Here is a 19,182-nt window from a genome sequence, read left to right as displayed (position 1 = left end):
TACAGTTAGGAACCCTTAACCTGTAAATAGCTTGTCAATAAAGCTAGGGATCCTTAACCTAACTTTGTCAAACCCTCTGTAAAAAAAAAAAAAAGAGAGAGAGAGAGAGAGAACCAAGTGATCCTCTGGTATTTAACATACTATTGGAGAACATATTAGTTCTTATTACTTATGAAGGATTCTGACTTGAATTTTGTATGTGGGATATACAGTGCCTACACTAAGAATGTTATGTGATGACGTTGAAGTTTGGTGTCACAGCCTGATCACTATGTTCTATGCCATTCAGGAAAAACAAATGTGGAACAAATCACAATAAACCTTATCTTTAGGTCACTGTATTGTAGGAAATGGACAAGATGAAAAAGTCTAGAAATATTCCCAAGAAAACCTGATACACATTTTACGTACCTGAGATACGAAGGGATGTCCTAGTGCTTTGCATGCTCTAACATTGGTCTTTAAAATATTTGCTAGCTGCTTCACAACATCAGGGTCTTTCAAAATGTCGACATTCTGAAAAATATATCAACGTTATTTCTTAATAAATATAATATAAAATGAATGATCTACACTAAAACCCTGATTCGTGAAATTTCACAAAAGCTTACCAATTTTTTTTTCTGCTAGGAGAGCAATAACATACAAAATACTTTAAGGAATTCATATGGAAAAATAGTGATAGGCTATTTGAGAGATGGGTACTCTGGGAGCTGGAAGTAACAGGCATTCCCAGTAATTTAGCTTTACTGGTTCTATGCGGGCAGTAAACGATCTCTGTATTTCTTTAAGCTCTGATATTTCTCCTGCCCTGAAAGGGGCCGTCAACACTGAGCATGTACCCCACAAGTGACCGAGGAAAACAACACAAGGTGCCGCCAAGAGTAACAAGGAACGTACTGTAGTGAATACAAGAGTACATTAGGGCAAGGAGGAAAAGAATGATAGTCTGGGAAGAGATGTTAGAATGGGGAGGAGTAATGAGAAGTTTTCTAAAGGATCAGTATTAGGGCCAGTACTATTTCTAGTTTATGTGAAGGACATTTCACATGGGATCAATTCAGATATATCCTTCTTTGGTAATGATACAAAACTAATGATTAGAATGTGGGGCAGAAGTTTGTGGTTACAGGAGGGTGGGGGCAGGAGGAAAGAGGAGTGACTGGTGGAATGATGAAGTAAAGGGTGTGATAAAAGAGAAAAAGGTAGCTTATGAGAGGTCTTTACAAAGCAGAAGTGTTATAAGAAGAGCTGAGTATATGGAGAGTAAAAGAAAGGTGAAGAGAGTGGTGAGAGAGTGCAAAAGGCGAGCAGATGATAGAGTGGGAGAGGCACTGTCAAGAAATTTTAATGAAAATAAGAAAAATTTTTGGAGTGAGTTAAACAAGTTAAGAAAGCCTAGGGAAAGTATGGATTTGTCAGTTAAAAACAGAGTAGGGGAATTAGTAGATGGGGAAAGGGAGGTATTAGGTAGATGGCGAGAATATTTTGAGGAACTTTTAAATGTTGAGGAAGAAAGGGAGGTGGTAATTTCATGCACTGGCCAGGGAGGTATACCATCTTTTAGGAGTGAAGAAGAGCAGAATGTAAGTGTGGTGGAGGTACGTGAGGCATTACGTAGAATGAAAGGGGGTAAAGTAGCTGGAACTGATGGGATCATGACAGAAATGTTAAAAGCAGGGGGGGATATAGTGTTAGAGTGGTTGGTACTTTTGTTTAATAAATGTATGAAAGAGGGGAAGGTACCTAGGGATTGGCAGAGAGCATGTATAGTCCCTTTATATAAAGGGAAAGGGGACAAAAGAGATTGTAAAAATTATAGAGGAATAAGTTTACTGAGTATACCAGGAAAAGTATACGGTAGGGTTATAATTGAAAGAATTAGAGGTAAGACAGAATGTAGGATTGTGGATGAGCAGGGAGGCTTCAGAGTGGGTAGGGGATGTGTAGATCAAGTGTATAAATTGAAGCATATATGTGAACAGTATTTAGATAAAGTTAGGGAAGTTTTTATTGCATTTATGGATTTAGAAAAGGCATATGATAGAGTGGATAGAGGAGCAATGTGGCAGATGTTGCAAGTATATGGAATAGGTGGTAAGTTACTAAATGCTGTTAAGAGTTTTTATGAGGATAGTGAGGCTCAGGTTAGGGTGTGTAGAAGAGAGGGAGAATACTTCCCAGTAAAAGTAGGTCTTAGACAGGGATGTGTAATGTCACCATGGTTGTTTAATAATATATTTATAGATGGGGTTGTAAAAGAAGTAAATGCTAGGGTGTTCGGGAGAGGGGTGGGGTTAAATTATGGGGAATCAAATTCAAAATGGGAATTGACACAGTTACTTTTTGCTGATGATACTGTGCTTATGGGAGATTCTAAAGAAAAATTGCAAAAGGTTAGTGGATGAGTTTGAGAATGTGTGTAAAGGTAGAAAGTTGAAAGTGAACATAGAAGAGAGTAAGGTGATGAGGGTATCAAATGATTTAGATAAAGAAAAATTGGATATCAAATTGGGGAGGAGGAGTATGGAAGAAGTGAATGTTTTCAGATACTTGGGAGTTGACGTGTCGGCAGATGGATTTATGAAGGATGAGGTTAATCACAGAACTGATGAGGGAAAAAAGGGGAGTGGTGCGTTGAGGTATATGTGGAGTCAAAAAACGTTATCTATGGAGGCAAAGAAGGGAATGTATGAAAGTATAGTAGTACCAACACTCTTATATAGATGTGAAGCTTGGGTGGTAAATGCAGCAGCGAGGAGACGGTTGGAGGCAGTGGAGATGTCCTGTCTAAGGGCAATGCGTGGTGTAAATATTATGCAGAAAATTCGGAGTGTGGAAATTAGAAGGTGTGGAGTTAATAAAAGCATTAGTCAGAGGGCAGAAGAGAGGTTGTTGAGGCAGTTTGGTCATTTAGAGAGAATGGATCAAAGTAGAATGACATGGAAAGCATATAAATCTATAGGGGAAGGAAGGAGGGGTAGGGGTCGTCCTCGAAAAGGCTGGAAAGAGGGGGTAAAGGAGGTTTTGTGGGCGAGGGGCTTGGACTTCCAGCAAGCGTGCATGAGCGTGTTAGATAGGAGTGAATGGAGACGAATGATACTTGGGACCTGAAGATCTGTTGGAGTGTGAGCAGGGTAATATTTAGTGAAGGGATTCAGGAAAACCGGTTATTTTCATTTAGTCGGACTTGAGTCCTGGAAATGGGAAGTACAATGCCTGCACTTTAAAGGAGGGGTTTGGGATATTGGCAGTTTGGAGGGATATGTTATGTATCTTTGTACGTATATGCTTCTGAACTTTTGTATTCTGAGCGCCTCTGCAAGGACAGTGATAGTGTGTGAGTGTGGTAAAAGTGTTGAATGATGATGAAAGTATTTTCTTTTTGGGGATTTTCTTTCTTTTTTGGGTCACCCTGCCTCGGTGGGAGACGGCCGACTTGTTGAAAAAAAAAAAAATGAGAGCAAGGAAATGCTAGAATGGACAAATTACATGAATGATCAGATAAATGGTTGCTTGAATTTAACCCGAGTAAATTCAAGGTCATGAAGACGGAGAGAAGCAAGACCAGAAATGGGGTATAGACTAGGGAGACAGAGGCTGCAGATTTCACTCAAAGAGAAAGGCCTGGGGGTAAGCACAGTGCTCAGTATAATGCTAGAAGCTTGCATTAGTTGAATAACCTTTGCAGCAAATGCTCCTCTGGCAAATCTAAGGCTAGTCTTCAGGAATCACAACAGTCATTCTGGACCATTTATACAACATATATCAGGCACTTCTTGTAGTATGTAGCACCATTATGGAACCTGCACCTCAAAAAACATGTTAACAAACTAGAGAAAGTGCAGAAGTATGCCACAAGGCTTGTTCCTGAGCTAAGAGACATGAACTATTAGGAGAGGCTAACAGAAGAAACAAGGATGACATAAGATACAAAATACTCAGGGAAGTTGATTAAACAGGGAGAGTGGGTTTGAGAGGTGAAAAACAGGAACTCTGGGACACAGATGGAAGTTAAAGTCACAGGTGAGCAACAGATATATTAGGGAATATTTCTTCAATCTCAGAGTGGTTGGGAAGTGGAATGGCAGTGTAGGCAGGTTCCATCCAGTTTTAAGAGCAAGTATGATAGAGCCAATGAAGATGAGAGAGTGATTCTCAAGTTACAAGTTAAAAAGGAGGACCAGGATCTGAGAATTAACTCCTGCAACCACACATAGGCAAGTACATACATGTACACACATACTCCTGCAAATGTTCTGCAGTATACAGATTTGTAGCCATCTATCTAGTCTGGGGCAACTAATATAAAGGATCACAAATGCTTGTAGATCTATTTGACACCATACATTTCATTTGTACTGTATAAATTCTAAATTGTCATTAATCATTTCTTGTTTCATCCAATTATAGGAATGTGATTACCTATTTGTACTTATAGGAGTAAGGTAAGCTAATTATATCATGATTCAATATTTATTCCAACCTATTACCAATTCCTTTACCTTTCAGAAGTTGAGGTTCATACCTCTTCCTAATCCCAATCCATCAGTCTATCACCTAAAATTTGAAGAATTATTTCATGGTATACACAGACAAATAACCAGCACATAGGAGAGAGGAGCTTACGACGACATTTCAATCAGACTTGGACCATTTACAAAGTCACAGTAACAGAAAGGATAGGAGGGATTATAGGACAGCAGACAGGGATGGGACAAGAGAGGTAGTAGGAAAGGAGGAAGAGAGGCAGTGGTAGAGATAGTAGTAGTAGTAGTGGAGTCAGTCAAATATTAAGAAAGAGGAGCACTGCAAGGGAGCTAGGGGCCCACAGAGGGTAGGAACAAAACGATGATGTCTTTAATTTTCCAAGAGAGAAAGCCAATGAAGGGATACTTCATCTCCCTATACCTACTGATGTCTTTCTTGATCTTATCCACCTTTGTGTGGACTCAAATTCCGTTTCCTTCCAAGGTAAATATTATTTTCAAACCTTCGGTGTCACTATGGGCTCTCCTCTATCTCTTGTTCTTTCAAATCTTTACATGGAATACTTCGAGACTTGTTCTTCCTACTACTTCCTACTTTGCTCTTTGGTCTCATGACCCTAGTTTCTTCCAACCATTTCTTGATGCCCTTAATAATCTTGCCCCTACCATTACATTTAAAGCTGAATGGGAATTTAATTCCTTGCTTCCTTTCCTTGATGTTCATGTCCACCGCTCAGATGCAGGTTTTACCTTTTCTGTGTACTGCAAGCCTATGCACAGTGGCATGTACATTCACTACTTTTCTTATCATGCTTCCTCTGTCAAGAAAAGTGTTCTCATCTCCCTCTTTCTCCGTGCTTTCTGCACTTACGAACATAAGAACGAAGGAACACTGCAGAAGGCCTACTGGCCCATGCGAGGCAGGTCCAAGTCTCCTACCAGCTTAAGCCAATGCACCCAACCTAGTCAGGTCAGGTCACATTGACTTAAGGGAGGAACACTGCAACCGACCTGGTAGCTCAAGCTATCAAGTCCAACTCACACCCACCCACATTCACTCATGTATTTATCCAACCTATTTTTAAAGCTACACAACGTTCTGGCCTCTATAACTGTACTTGGGAGTTTGTTCCACTCATCCACAACTCTATTACCAAACCAGTACTTTCCTATATCCTTCCTGAATCTGAATTTTTCCAACTTAAAACCATTGCTGCGAGTCCTGTCTAGGCTAGATATTTTCAGCACACTATTTACATCCCCTTTATTTATTCCTGTCTTCCATTTATACACCTCAATCATATCCCCCCTAATTCTACGTCTTTCTAGAGAGTGCAGATTCAGGGCCCTTAGTCTATCCTCATAGGGAAGGTTTCTGATACATGGGATCAACTTTGTCATCCTCCTTTGTACATTTTCCAGAGAATTTATATCCATTCTGTAATACGGTGACCAAAACTGTGCAGCATAATCTAAATGAGGCCTAACCAATGATACACAAATAACCCGCACATAAAAGAGAGAAGCTTACGACGACGTTTCGGTCTGACTTGGACCATTGACAAAGTCACGGTGACTTTGTCAATGGTCCAAGTCAGACCGAAACGTCGTTATAAGCTTCTCTCTTTTATGTGCGGGTTATTTGTGTATCGTTCCAGTCACGGTATTGTGCCTTTTTGTTATTTAACCAATGATGTATAGAGTTGAAGAAGAACCTGAGGACTCCTATTATTTATGCTTCTTGATATGAAGCCAAGGATTCTATTAGCTTTATTGCGAACACTTATGCACTGTTGTCTTGGTTTCAGATTACTGCTAACCAGAACTCCTAAATCTTTTTCGCAATCCGTAATATTAAGATCTACATTATTTAGTTTATATGTGGCATGGTTATTGTCCTGTCCAACATTTAGAACTTTGCATTTGTCTATATTAAACTGCATCTGCCACTTCTCCGACCACTGCATCAGTCTATTCAAATCTTCCTGGAGTGCTCGAATGTCCTCGTCAGAATGAATTCGACGGCCTATTTTGGTGTCATCGGCAAACTTGCCGATGTCGCTCTTTATGCCCTCATCTGTGTCGTTTATGTAGATTGTGAACAGCAGGGGGCCCAACACTGACCCCTGTGGAACACCGCTCGTGACGCTTCCCCACTCTGATTTCTCCCCATTTATGCAAACTCTCTGCTGCCTATTTGTCAACCATGCCTCTATCCAGGAAAAAATTTCTCCTCCTATTCCATGTGCTTTAATTTTCCTCAATAGTCTCTGATGTGGGACCCTGTCAAAAGCCTTACTGAAGTCCATATACACAATATCATATTCATTACCATGATCTACCTCCTCAAATACCTTAGTGAAAAAAGTTAATAAATTCGTAAGGCAGGAACGCCCCTTTGTAAAACCATGCTGAGATTCGTTGATTAATTTATGCTTTTCAAGGTGGCTACGAACTGCCTCGGCAATTATTGATTCCATAAATTTTCCCACTATGGAGGTTAGGCTTATTGGTCTATAGTTCGAAGCTAAGGACCTGTCACCTGTTTTGAAAATAGGTATCACATTTGCCATTTTCCACTTATCTGGCACCATGCCAGTTTGTAGTGATATGTTGAAAAGATTAGCCAAAGGTGTGCTAAGCTCCTCTTTACATTCCTTTAGAACCCTTGCATACAGTTCATCAGGGCCTGGGGATTTGTTAGGTTTTAATTTATCTATTTGCCTAAGGACCATGTCACTTGTGACCCTAATCGTGCACAGTTTATTATCGTCCTGTTCTACATAATTTATCATTACTGGAATATCGCTGGTATCCTCGTGTGTAAAAACTGAGAGGAAGTATGTGTTAAAACTTCTACACATTTCCTTATCACTGTCAGTGAGCTGACCCGAGGAACTTTTGAGTGGGCCTATCTTGTCCCTGATCTTACTTCTGTATACCTGAAAGAATTCTTTTGGGTTAGTCTTCGATTCTCTTGTAACTTTAACCTCATAATCTCTTTTTGCTTTTCTAATTCCCTTTTTTATTTCTCTCTCTAACCCTTTGAGGGTTTTCGTCGTACTAGTACGTTTTACGCGTAGGGGTTTTTGACGTACTAGTACTCATAAATTCTAGCGGCCTCAAATCTAGTGGGAGAAAGCTGGTAGGCCTTCATATGAAAGAATGGGTCTATGTGGTCAGTGTGCACAGTCTAAAAAAAATCCTGCAGCACACAGTGCATAATGAGAAAAAAAAAACTTTGACCATTTTTTTTTAATAAATCAGCGACTTTGCAGTGTATTTTCGTATGGTATTTATTGTTGTATTCTAGTTTTCTTGGTCTCATTTTATAGAATGGAAGACATATTACAGAAATTGAGATGATTTTGACTGGTTTTACAAAGAAAGGTGCCTTGAAATTGAGCTCAAAGTAGCAGAAATGTTCGATTTTTACCAAACTTCAAAAGTAAACAAATCGTGCCAAGCGTGCAATACACGTCAACTGGTGAGTCTAATATTCTTTCACAAGTGCACCAATAATATTTATACCATTTTTTACACTAATGCAGTAGTCTGCATAACAGTAAATCTTATATTTTTTGTGAAAATAAAAATTCAAAGTGGAAAGCAAAAGAATATAAGAGGGGACTTGAGACATGACTAATGACTAGAGGAAATGTCATTTTAGTGCCAGGAATGTCTTTCTTGTTTATTCTGGACCCTATTCCGAAATTGGCATCTTTTGAAATTTGTGTGAAATTGGCAAAATTGCTAAATTCTGACCACTGTACTGGATAGTTGAATTTCATAAATGAGTGGTTTCTTGCATCCATTCGATAGAAAAAATGGAGTTCTAGCGAAATATTCATGTTTTTTGTCGACTAGTACAGTGAAATTGGCCGAAAATGGGGCTCAAAGTGGGCAAAATCGCCGATGCGTAAACATCGCCGAGACCGCTAACTTGGCGAGAGCATAATTCCGTAAGTTTTCTATCAAATTTCAAACTTTTGGTGTCTTTATGATCGGGAAAAGATTCTCTATCTTTTCATAAGAGAAAATAATTTTTTTTTTTTTTAAATTTGGCCGACCCTGAGAACGAGTTTCGGAGAGGGCCTGTCGACCCTCAAAGGGTTAACTGAATATATCGATTTCTTAATTGCCCCTCTCCTCTTTTGATTTGCCTATATAAGCCTCTCTTTTGACCAATCAGATATTTTAATCTATTGTTCATCCATTTAGGATCATTTTTGTTTGATCTGATTTCCCTATTTGGAACATAATTTGACTGAGCAGCTAGAACTATGCCCTGGAAAGCATCATATCGGCAACCATCACCACCTACCTGACCCTTAGTCAGGTCATTCCAGTTCAGCCCACCTAAGTAATTTTTCAGTCCTATGAAATCAGCCAAGCGAAAGTCAGGGATGGAGACTTGATTGCCATTATTAGGGGAATTCCATGATATATTAAAACTGAGTGATTTGTGATCACTTTCCCCAAGCTCATCATTAACCTCAAGATTATTAATTAGTGTTTCCCTACTGGCAAGAACCAAGTCAAGGAGGTTATTTCCCCTAGTTGGCTCTGTCACAAACTGTTTTAAAAAACAATCCTGGATCGTATCAAGAAAGTCACCTGACTCTAAATTTCCTGTCAAATTGCTCCAGTCAATCTGTCTATAGTTGAAATCTCCCATTAGCACAACATTTTCGTATGTAGATGCCTTACGAATTTCGTCCCATAGAAGTTTACTGCACTCCCTATCAAGATTTGGGGCCCTGTAAATCACACCCAAAATTAGTTTTTCTCGGCCCTCGAGAAGCTGTAACCAAACAGATTCAGTGGCTGACACTTCTAATTTAATATCTTGTCTAACACAACAATTTAAATTGTCTCTGACATACATCGCTACTCCACCACCTTTCCTGTTGACCCTGTCAGTGTGGAATAATTTATAGCCTTGTATGTGACATTCAGAGGGCATCTATCTTTCAGATTGAGCCAGGTCTCTGTTATAGCAATAATATCTATGTTTCCTGCACTTGCAATTAATCTTAGCTCATCTATCTTATTTCTTACACTCCTGCTATTAGTATAGTAAACCTTAAGGGAGCTAGTCCCTTGCTGCCCCCCTTTGTTTGCTGACCTGATCTATTGTCTTTATTTATAACTTCATGCTGAATGCCTTTTATACATTTACTGTTTCCAACCCTAGTGTTGCAACCTGCTTGTTTCCCACACACACCCATACCTCTATCTTCCATCAGTTTAAAATCATAGGCATTTCACCAATGGCCTTCTCAATTGAGTCTGCAAGTGCTACCACCCCTGCCCCAGAGAGATGTACCCCATCCCTTGCATACATATCATGTTTGCCATAAAAGTTGTTCCAGTTGTCAATGAATGGGATTGCAAGTTCCTTGCAGTATCTGTCTAGCCAGCAATTTACACCAATTGCCCTAGACAACCATTCATTTCCTACTCCCCTTCTAGGCAAGATGCTACATATGATTGGGATCCCTCCCTTAGACTTAATGAAATCTATAGCTGACCTGTACTTATCTAGCAGCTCTTCTCTCCTACCCTTCCCAATATCATTTCCACCAGCACTGAGACAGATAATGGGCTTGTTCCCATTACCTGACATGATATTATCCAGCCTGTTGACAATGTCCCCAACACCAGCTCCAGGGAGGCAAACTCTATCTCTCATCTTCTTATTCCTATTACTTATTACTATGACTTAACCTGATCCTTTTGTCCCCTTCTCCCTTTCCTCTTTCAGCTTTGGGTTTTCTTTCTTCTGCCTTGGGTATTTGGTCCCTTATTATTTATCCCCCCCAGCCTCTATATTCTTGTCCCTACCCACTGTGGGCACCTAGCTCCCTTGCAGTGCTCCTCTTAGTATCTGATTGATACTACTACGACTACTACTACCTCTACCTCTCTTCCTCCTTTCCTACTACCTCTCTTGTCCCGTCCCTGTCTGCTTTACATGTACTCCCTCCTTCTCTCCTTTTTGTTAGTGTGACTTTGTACATGGTGCAAGTCAGACCGAAACGTCGTTGTAAGCTCCTCTCTCTCCTATGTGCGTGTTATTTGTGTATTGTTCCAGATATTGTGCCTTTTTTTGTTATTTATTTCATGGTATCCTTGTTCAGTTTGCCTTTTTGAGGAAGCTAAAACTAATTTCTTAATAAATTTCTTGTACAGTGGACCCTCGACCAACAATGGCATCGACTAATGATAAAATCAGGCAATGATGCATTTTTGCATAAAAATATTGGCTTGACCAACGATGAAAAACTCGGGTAACGACATTCGTCCCGAATGCATCCGCCTGTCCGTCCAGCCTGAGCACGCCTCAGCTGCCCTGCCTTCAGCTAGTGTGCCACTGTTTACAAGCCACTGCGGACAGTTCCATGTGTACCTGTGATACATTTTGTATTATTCCAGTGTTTTTAGGGCTTGTAACTGTTAAATAAGCCACCATGGGTCCCAAGAAAGCTTCTAGTGCCAACCCTGTGGTAAAAAGGGCGAGAATTACTATGGAAATGAAGAAAGAGATAACCACTACATATGAAAGTGAGGTGCGTGCCTCCGAGCTGGCCAGGTTGTACACATGTATAAACCCCAATCAACCATCGCTACTATTTTGGCCAACAGAAAGGCAATCAAGGAAGCTGTTGTTGCAAAAGGTGCAAGTATGTTTTCAAAACAAGAGATTGCAAATACTCGAAGATGTGGAGAGACTGTTGTTGGTGTGGATAAACGAAAAACAATCATCAGGAGATAGTGTTTCTCAGTCAATAATAAGTGAAAAGGCAAGGCAGTTGCATGACAATTTAATTAAAAAAATGCCTGCAACTAGTGGTGATGTTAGTGAATTTAAGGCCAGCAAAGGTTGGTTTGAGAGATTTAAGAATCATAGTGGCATACACAGTGTGATATGGCATGGTGAGGCTGCCAGTTCTGACCAAAAAGTGGTTGAAAAATATGTGCAGGAATTCAAGGAGTACATAGACACTGAAAAATTAAAACCCCAGCAAGTCTTTAATTGTGACAAAGCAGGCCTGTTTTGGAAGAAAATGCCAAACAGGAAAAAGCACTCCCAGGACACAAGCCTATGAAAGAGGCCAACTCTGTTTTGTAGTAATGCTAGTGGGGATTGCAAAGTGAAGCCTCTACTCGTGTATCACTGAAAATCCCAGTGTTCAAGAAAAACAGTGCTGTCAAGGCTAATTTGTGTGTGATGTGGAAGGCAAACAGTAAGGCATGGGTCACTAGGGACATTTTCTATGACTGGTTCTATCATGTGTTTGGCCCCACTGTGAAAAATTACCTCCTGGAAAATAAATTGGACCTCAAGTGCCTCCTGGTATTAGACAATGCTCCTGCTCATCCTTCAGACTTGCCAGAGCGAATTGCGGGGGAGTTGAGCTTCATAAAAGTGAAGTTTTTGCCTCCTAATACCACTCCTCTCCTCCAGCCAATAGACCAGCAGGTCATTTCAAATTTCAAAAAACTGTACACCAAAGCAGTGTTTCAAAAGTGCTTTGAAGTGACCTCAGACACTCAACTGACCCTAAGAGTTTTGGAAAGATCACTTTAGTATCCTCAGTTGCATAAACCTTATAGGTAAGGCTTGGGAGGGAGTGACTAACAGGACCTTGAACTCTGCTGGGAGGAAATTGTGGCCACAATGTGTACAAGAGAGGGATTTTGAGGAGTCTGGGGCTAACCCTCAGGAGCCTATGCCAGTTGTGGAATCTATTGTGTCATTGGGGAAGTCCATGGGGTTGGAGGTTAGTGGGGAGGATGTGGAAGAGTTGGTGGAGGACGATGATGAAGAACTAACCACTGATAAGCTGCAAGAGCATCTGCAACAGCAACAGACCACAACTGAGGAAATTGCTTCAGAGGAGGGGAGAGAGAAATGGAGGAAGTTGCCTTCTTCAATGATTAAGGACATTTGTGCAAAGTGAGTTGAAGTGCAAACCTTTATGGAAGAACATCACCCTGACACAGATATTGCAAGCCGTGCTGGTGACTTTTACAATGACAATGTTGTGGCCAATTTTAGGAAAATCTTAAAGGAATGCCAGGTACAGAGCTCTATGGACAGATTTTGGTGCAACAGAGGTCCAGTGACTGTCAAGTTGTTCCCAGTGGGATAAAAAAAAGGGAAGTAACCCCAGAAAAGGACTTGGTATCTAAAGTCCTTATGAAAGGGGATTCCCCTTCCAAACAATAATACACCATCTCCCCTCCTCCCATCTCATTACTCATCACTATATTTTCAATAAAGGTAAGTGTCATTTATTCTTCGTGTATTATTTATTGTGCATGTATCATTGTTTTGTGTAGGAAATGTACATTACATGTGAAATATTTTTTTTTTCATACTTTTGGGTGTCTGGAACGGATTAATTGGATTTCCATTACAGTGGACCCTCAACCAGCGATATTAATCCGTTCCTGAGAGCTCATCGTTAGTCAAAATAATCGTTAGTCAAGTTAATTTTCCCCATAAGAAATAATGGAAATCAAATTAATCCGTGCAAGACACCCAAAAGTATTGAAAAAAAAAAAATTTTTACCACATGAAATATTAATTTTAATACACACAAACTGAAGATTACATGCACAGTTACATGACACTTACCTTTATTGAAGATCTGGTGATGATTGATGGGATGGGAGCAGGGGAGAGTGTTATCTTCTTACTGTTTAGAAGGGGAATCCCCTTCCATTAGCACTTGAGGCAGCAAGTCTTTTTCTGGGGTTACTTCCCTTGTTCTTTTAATGCTACTAGGACCAGCTTGAGAGTCACTGGACTTCTGTCGCACAACATATCTGTCCATAGAGGCCTGTACCTCTCGTTCCTTTATGACTTTCCTAAAGTGGTTCACAACATTGTCAGTGTACAGGTTGCCAACACGGCTTGCAGTAGCTGTGTCAGGGTGATTATCATCCATAAAGCTTTGCACATTAAGCCACACTGCACAGATTTCCTTAATCTTAGAAGCAGGCAACTTCTTCAATTTCTCTCTCCCCTCCTCCGAAGCAGTTTCCTCAGGTCTGCCCTCTTGCTGTTCAAGATGATCTAGCAGCTCATCAGTGGTTAGTTCTTCACTGTCCTCCACCACCAACTCTTCCACATCCTCCCCACTAACCTCCAACCCCAAGGACTTCCCCAATGCCACAATGGATTCCTCAACTGGCATAGGATTCTCAGGGTTAGCCTCAAACCCTTCCAAATCTGGCCACAGTTTTTTCCAAGCAGAGTTCAATGTCCTCTTAGTCACTTCCTCCCAAGCCTTACCTATAATGTTTACACAATTGAGGATGGTAAAATGATCTTTCCAAAACTCTCTTAGAGTCAGTTGAGTTTCTGAGGTCACTACAAAGCACCTTTCAAACATAGCTTTTGTGTACAGTTTCTTGAAGTTGGAAATAACCTGCTGGTCCATGGGCTGCAGGAGAGGAGTGGTATTAGGAGGCAAAAACTTCACCTTAATGAAGCTCATGTCCCTAGAAAGTCGCTCTGCCACATCTGTAGGATGACCAGGGGCATTGTCTAATACCAGGAGGCACTTAAGGTCTAATTTCTTTTCAACTAGGTAATTTTTCACATCGAGGGCAAATGCATGGTGTAACCAGTCATAGAAAAAGTCCCTAGTGACCCATGCCTCACTGTTTGCCCTCCACAGCACACACAAATTAGCTTTGAGGACATTGTTTTTCCTGAACATTCTGGGGGTTTCAGAGTGATACACCAATAAAGGCTTCACTTTGCAATCACCACTAGCATTGGCACACATCAACAAAGTAAGCCTGTCTTTCATAGGCTTATGTCCTGGAAGTGCCTTTTCCTCCTGAGTAATGTACGTCCTGCTTGGCATTTTCTTCCAAAACAGGCCTGTTTCGTCACAATTAAACACTTGTTCAGGTTTCAGTCCTTCACTGTCTATGTACTCCTTGAAGTCCTGCACATATTTTTCAGCCGCTCTGTGGTCCGAACTGGCAGCCTCACCATGCCTTATCACACTATGAATGCCACTACGCTTCTTAAATCTCTCAAACCAACCTTTGCTGGCCTTAAATTTACTCACATCACTAGTTGCTGGCATTTTTTTAATTAAATCGTCAAGCAACTTCCTAGCCTTTTCACATATGATCGCTTGAGAGATGCTGTCTCCTCCTATCTGTTTCTCGTTTATCCACACCAATAAAAGTCTCTCAACATCTTCTATCACTTGTGATCTCAGTTTCAAAAACATAGTTGCACCTTTGGCAAGAACAGCTTCCTTGATTGCCGTTTTCTTGCCCACAATAGTAGCGATGGTTGATTGGGGTTTATTATACAACCTGACCAGCTCAGAGATACGCACTCCACTTTCATATTTATCAATGATCTCTTTCTTCATCTCCATAGTAATTCTCACCCTTTTTGCTGTAGGGTTGGCACTAGAAGCTTTCTTGGGGCCCATGGTGACTTATTTTGCAGGTGCAATCACTAAAAAGGCTGTGATAATATGAAATGTTTCAGTTGTATGTTTGGAAGCAACCGCGGTGGCTGGCTGGCTTGTAAACACTGGCACCAAAGGGACAAGTGAGGCGCGCTCAGGCCAAAGTGGACGCGTATGGTACGGAACGAAAAGCGCTGGTCGGGTTTTTAAGCGCTAGTCGAGGCAAAATTTTTGCGTTTAAATGAATCGCTAGTCAGATTTATCGTTTATCGATGCCATCGCTGGTTGAGGGTCCACTGTATTTCTTATGGGAAAATTAAATTGGCTAACGATAAATTCGTCTAGGGACAAGCTCTCTGGAACAGATTAAAAACCTTGGTCGAGGGTCCACTGTATACTGCTATGTTCTTGTATGTGGTTAACTTGGCTCCATTTTCTCCTACTGTCTACTGCCAAATGCATTTTCAGCATTTTTTTTTTTCATAATCCCTTTCTCAATATTAGGCACCATTTTGTAAGGAAAAGGGTAACGTGATGCATGGACAACACCAATTTCAATTTAGTGATACTTAAATAGTTCATAATTACTTTTTAAGGTACCATCCGAGCTAACAAAATTATAACTTACCCTTGATGCCTGGTTAATAATCTCGTCCCAGACTTGATTAGGTAGCGTCATGTATTTCTCAATGAGGTGTTCTTGAACAACTTGATCAGTCTGAGCACTAATCATATATCCAACTGCTTCATAAAAAGTGTGAACCTGCAGTAAAAAATATATTTAGGCTTAAACATGAAATTAACAATATTATATTACAAAGCTCCTTACTGTATCTACACATAATATTTATAATACACTATTATTTAATATACAGATTGTTCTAAAGCTGATGCTTTAATTATTACAAACTCTATTACTCAAAATTTAAAATCTTTCACAGAATGTGTAACAGACTGTGAATTCAGAAGTGAAAACCCAGATTTTTTTTTTCCTTCAAAAAAAATTGGGAAAATTTAAATTTTAGAGACAACTAAGAATTAAAAAGCCTGATGCATAAGCCGTACTAGTACAGCCAAAACCCCGAAAGGGTTAAGAGTGAAAGTGTTTTCTTTGTCAGGTCACCCTACTTAAGTGGAAGATGACCTGTGTGGTTTTTTTTTTTCTTTTTGAACAAATTTTTATTATTATTATTATTATTATTATCACACTGGCCGATTCCCACCAAGGCAGGGTGGCCCGAAAAAGAAAAACTTTCACCATTATTCACTCCATCACTGTCTTGCCAGAAGGGTGCTTTACACTACAGTTTTTAAACTGCAACATTAACACCCCTCCTTCAGAGTGCCGGCACTGTACTTCCCATCTCTAGGTACAGTGCCGGCACTCTGAAGGAGGGGTGTTAATGTTGCCAGTTTTTTTTTTTTTTTTTTATTTTTTTTTTTTTCAATAATAATACCCAAAAAAGAAAGAAAATCCCCAAAAAAAAAAAATCAAAAAAAAAAAAAAAAATAATAAAAAAAAAAAAAAAAAAAAAAAAAAAACACACACACACACACACACAGGTCATCTTCCACTTAAGTAGGGTGACCTGACGAAGAAAACACTTTCACTCTTAACCCTTTCGGGGTTTCGGCTGTACTAGTACGGCTTATGCACCAGGCTTTTTGACTTACTAGCACGCCTAAATTCTAGTGCCCTCAAATCTAGTGAGAGAAAGCTGGTAGGCCTACATATGAAAGAATGGGTCTATGTGGTCAGTGTGCACAGTATAAAAAAAAAAATCCTGCAGCACACACAGCGTAATGAGGAAAAAAAAACTTTGACCATGTTTTTGGATTAAAACAGCGACTGTGCACTGTATTTTCGTATGGTATTTATTGTTGTATTCTAATTTTCCTGGTCTCATTTTATAGAATGGAAGACATATTACAGAAATTGAGATGATTTTGACTGGTTTTACAATGAAAAGTACCTTGAAATTGAGCTCAAAGTAGCAGAATTGTTTGATTTTTACTAAAGTTCAAAAGTAAACAAATCATGCTAAGCGTCCAATACGTGTCAACTGGCGAGTCTAATATTCTTTCACAAGTGCGCCGGTATTATTTATACCATTTCTACACTAATGCAGTAGTCTGCATAACAGTAAATCTTCTATTTTTTGTGAGAATAAAAAATTCAAAGTGGAAAGCAAAAGAATGTAAATTGTATGAAATTGGCAAAATTGCTAAATTCTGACCACTGTATTGGATAGTTGAAATAGGTAAATGGGTGGTTTCTTGTACTCACTCGATAGAAAAAATGGAGTTCTAGGGAAATAGTTATGATTTTTGTCGACTAGTACACTGGAATTGGCCAAAAATAGGGCTCAAAGTGGGTAAAAATCGCCGATGCGTAAACGTCATCGAGACCACTAATTTTGCGAGAGCATAATTCCATAGGTTTTCCATCAAATTTCATACTTTTGGTGTCATTATGATCGGGAAAAGATTCTCTATCCTGTCATAAGAAAAAACAATTTTTTTTTTTTAAATTTGGGCGACCCTGAGAACAAGTTTGGGAGAGGGCCTGGGGACCCTGAAAGGGTTAATAAATGTATGAATGAGGGGAAGGTACCTAGGGATTAGCATGGAGTATGCATAGTTCCTTTATATAAAGGGAAGGAGGACAAAAGAGACTGTAAAAATTAAAGGGGAATAGATCATACCACAGACAAGAATAGAACCTGCAATCCGAGTCATAAAACTCCAGACCAACGTCGTTCTGGAGTTTTATGACTTTTGGATGGCGGATTCTATCCCCGCCCATGGTATGGTTTGTCTGCAATCGTGTCATCACGATTTCGTTAGTCATGTGTGCGAATAAGTTTACTGAGTATATCAGGTAAAGTGTCCAGTAGGGTTATTATTCAAAGAATTAGAGGCAAGAGAGAGGGTAGGATTGCAGATGAGTAAGGAGGCTTTAGAGTGGGTAGGCGATTTGTATACAAGTATTTACACTGAAGCATATATGCGAACAGTATTTAGATAAAGGGAAGTTTTCATTACATTTATGGATTTAGAAAAGGCATATGACAGAGTGGATAGGGGAGTAATGTGGCAGATGTTGCAAGTGTATGGAATAGGTAGTAAGCTACTAAATGCTGTAAAGAGTTTTTATGATGATAGTGAGGCTCAGGTTAGGGTGTGTAAGAGAGGGACATTACTTCCTGGTCAAGGTAGGTGTTAGACATGGTTGCATAATGTCACCATGGTTGTTTAATACTATATTTATAGATGGGGTTGTAAAAGAGGTAAATGCTAGGGTGTTGGGGAGAGCGGTGGGATTAAATTATGGGGAACCATATACAAAATGGGAGTTGACACAGTTACTTTTTGCTGATACTGAGCTTTTGGGAGATTCTATAGAAAAGTTGCAAAGGTTAGCAGACGCGTTTGGGAGGGTGTAAATTTCGAAAGTTGAAAGTGAACATAGCTAAAAGTAAGGTGATGAGGGAATCAAATGATTTAGATAAAGGAAAACTGGATATCACATTGGAGAGAGGGAGTATGGAAGAAGTAAATGTTTTCAGATATTTGGGAGTTGACTTGTCAGTGGATGGGTTTATGAAAGATGAGGTTAGCCACAGAACTGATGAACGCAAAAAGGTGAGCAGTGCATTGAGGTGTCTGTGGAGACAAAAAATGTTATCCATGGAGGCAAAGAAGGGAAAAGTACAAAAGTATAGTTGAACCAACACTTATATGGGTGTGAAGCTTGGGTTGCAAATGCTGCGGCGAAGAGGTGGCTGGAGGCAGTGGAGATGTCGTGTCTAAGGGCAATGTGTGATGTAAATATTATGCTGAGAATTCGGAGCGAGGAAATTAGGTGTGGAAATGAGAAAATGCGCCTGTGCAGAGTGTGTGCACAGATAGGAAAAGCAAACCTCTGACCATGTATTTGGCTTAAAATAGTAACTCTGAGATGTTATCCAAAATGGTTTTATGGTTTTACTGGGTTTCATAGTATCAATTAATAGAATGGAAGGCAAACTACAAATTAGAGTTGATTTCGGTTGGGTTCAAGACTGGAAGCAGTTTTAAATAGGGCTTAACCCTTTGACTGTTTTGGTTGTATATATACGTCTTACGAGCCAGTGTTTCGGATGTATATATCCTCAATAATTCTAGCGGCTTCAAATCAAGCAGGAGAAAGCTGGTAGGCCTGTATGTGGGAGAATGGGTCTGTGTGGTCAGTGTGC

General features: G+C 39.9%; 1 protein-coding gene across 2 annotated transcripts in view; it reads right to left on the bottom strand.

Moving 5' to 3' along the window:
- Nucleotides 1–19,182, bottom strand: part of emb (exportin-1 emb) — a 203,150-nt gene that overhangs the window by 69,098 nt on the left and 114,870 nt on the right. For both annotated transcript variants that reach the window (XM_053783767.2, XM_053783766.2), the window contains exons 13-14: nucleotides 15,573–15,707; nucleotides 412–516 (exon numbers count right to left, since the gene is read on the bottom strand). In XM_053783767.2, coding sequence (XP_053639742.1) covers nucleotides 412–516; nucleotides 15,573–15,707 — 240 coding nt within the window. The remainder of the gene's footprint in view (nucleotides 1–411; nucleotides 517–15,572; nucleotides 15,708–19,182) is intronic.

This window comes from Cherax quadricarinatus, chromosome 33, assembly GCF_038502225.1.
Source record: "Cherax quadricarinatus isolate ZL_2023a chromosome 33, ASM3850222v1, whole genome shotgun sequence".
Lineage (NCBI taxonomy): Eukaryota > Metazoa > Arthropoda > Malacostraca > Decapoda > Parastacidae > Cherax > Cherax quadricarinatus.
Note: the sequence above shows the minus strand (reverse complement) of the source record. Positions and strands in the feature narration are given on the sequence as shown.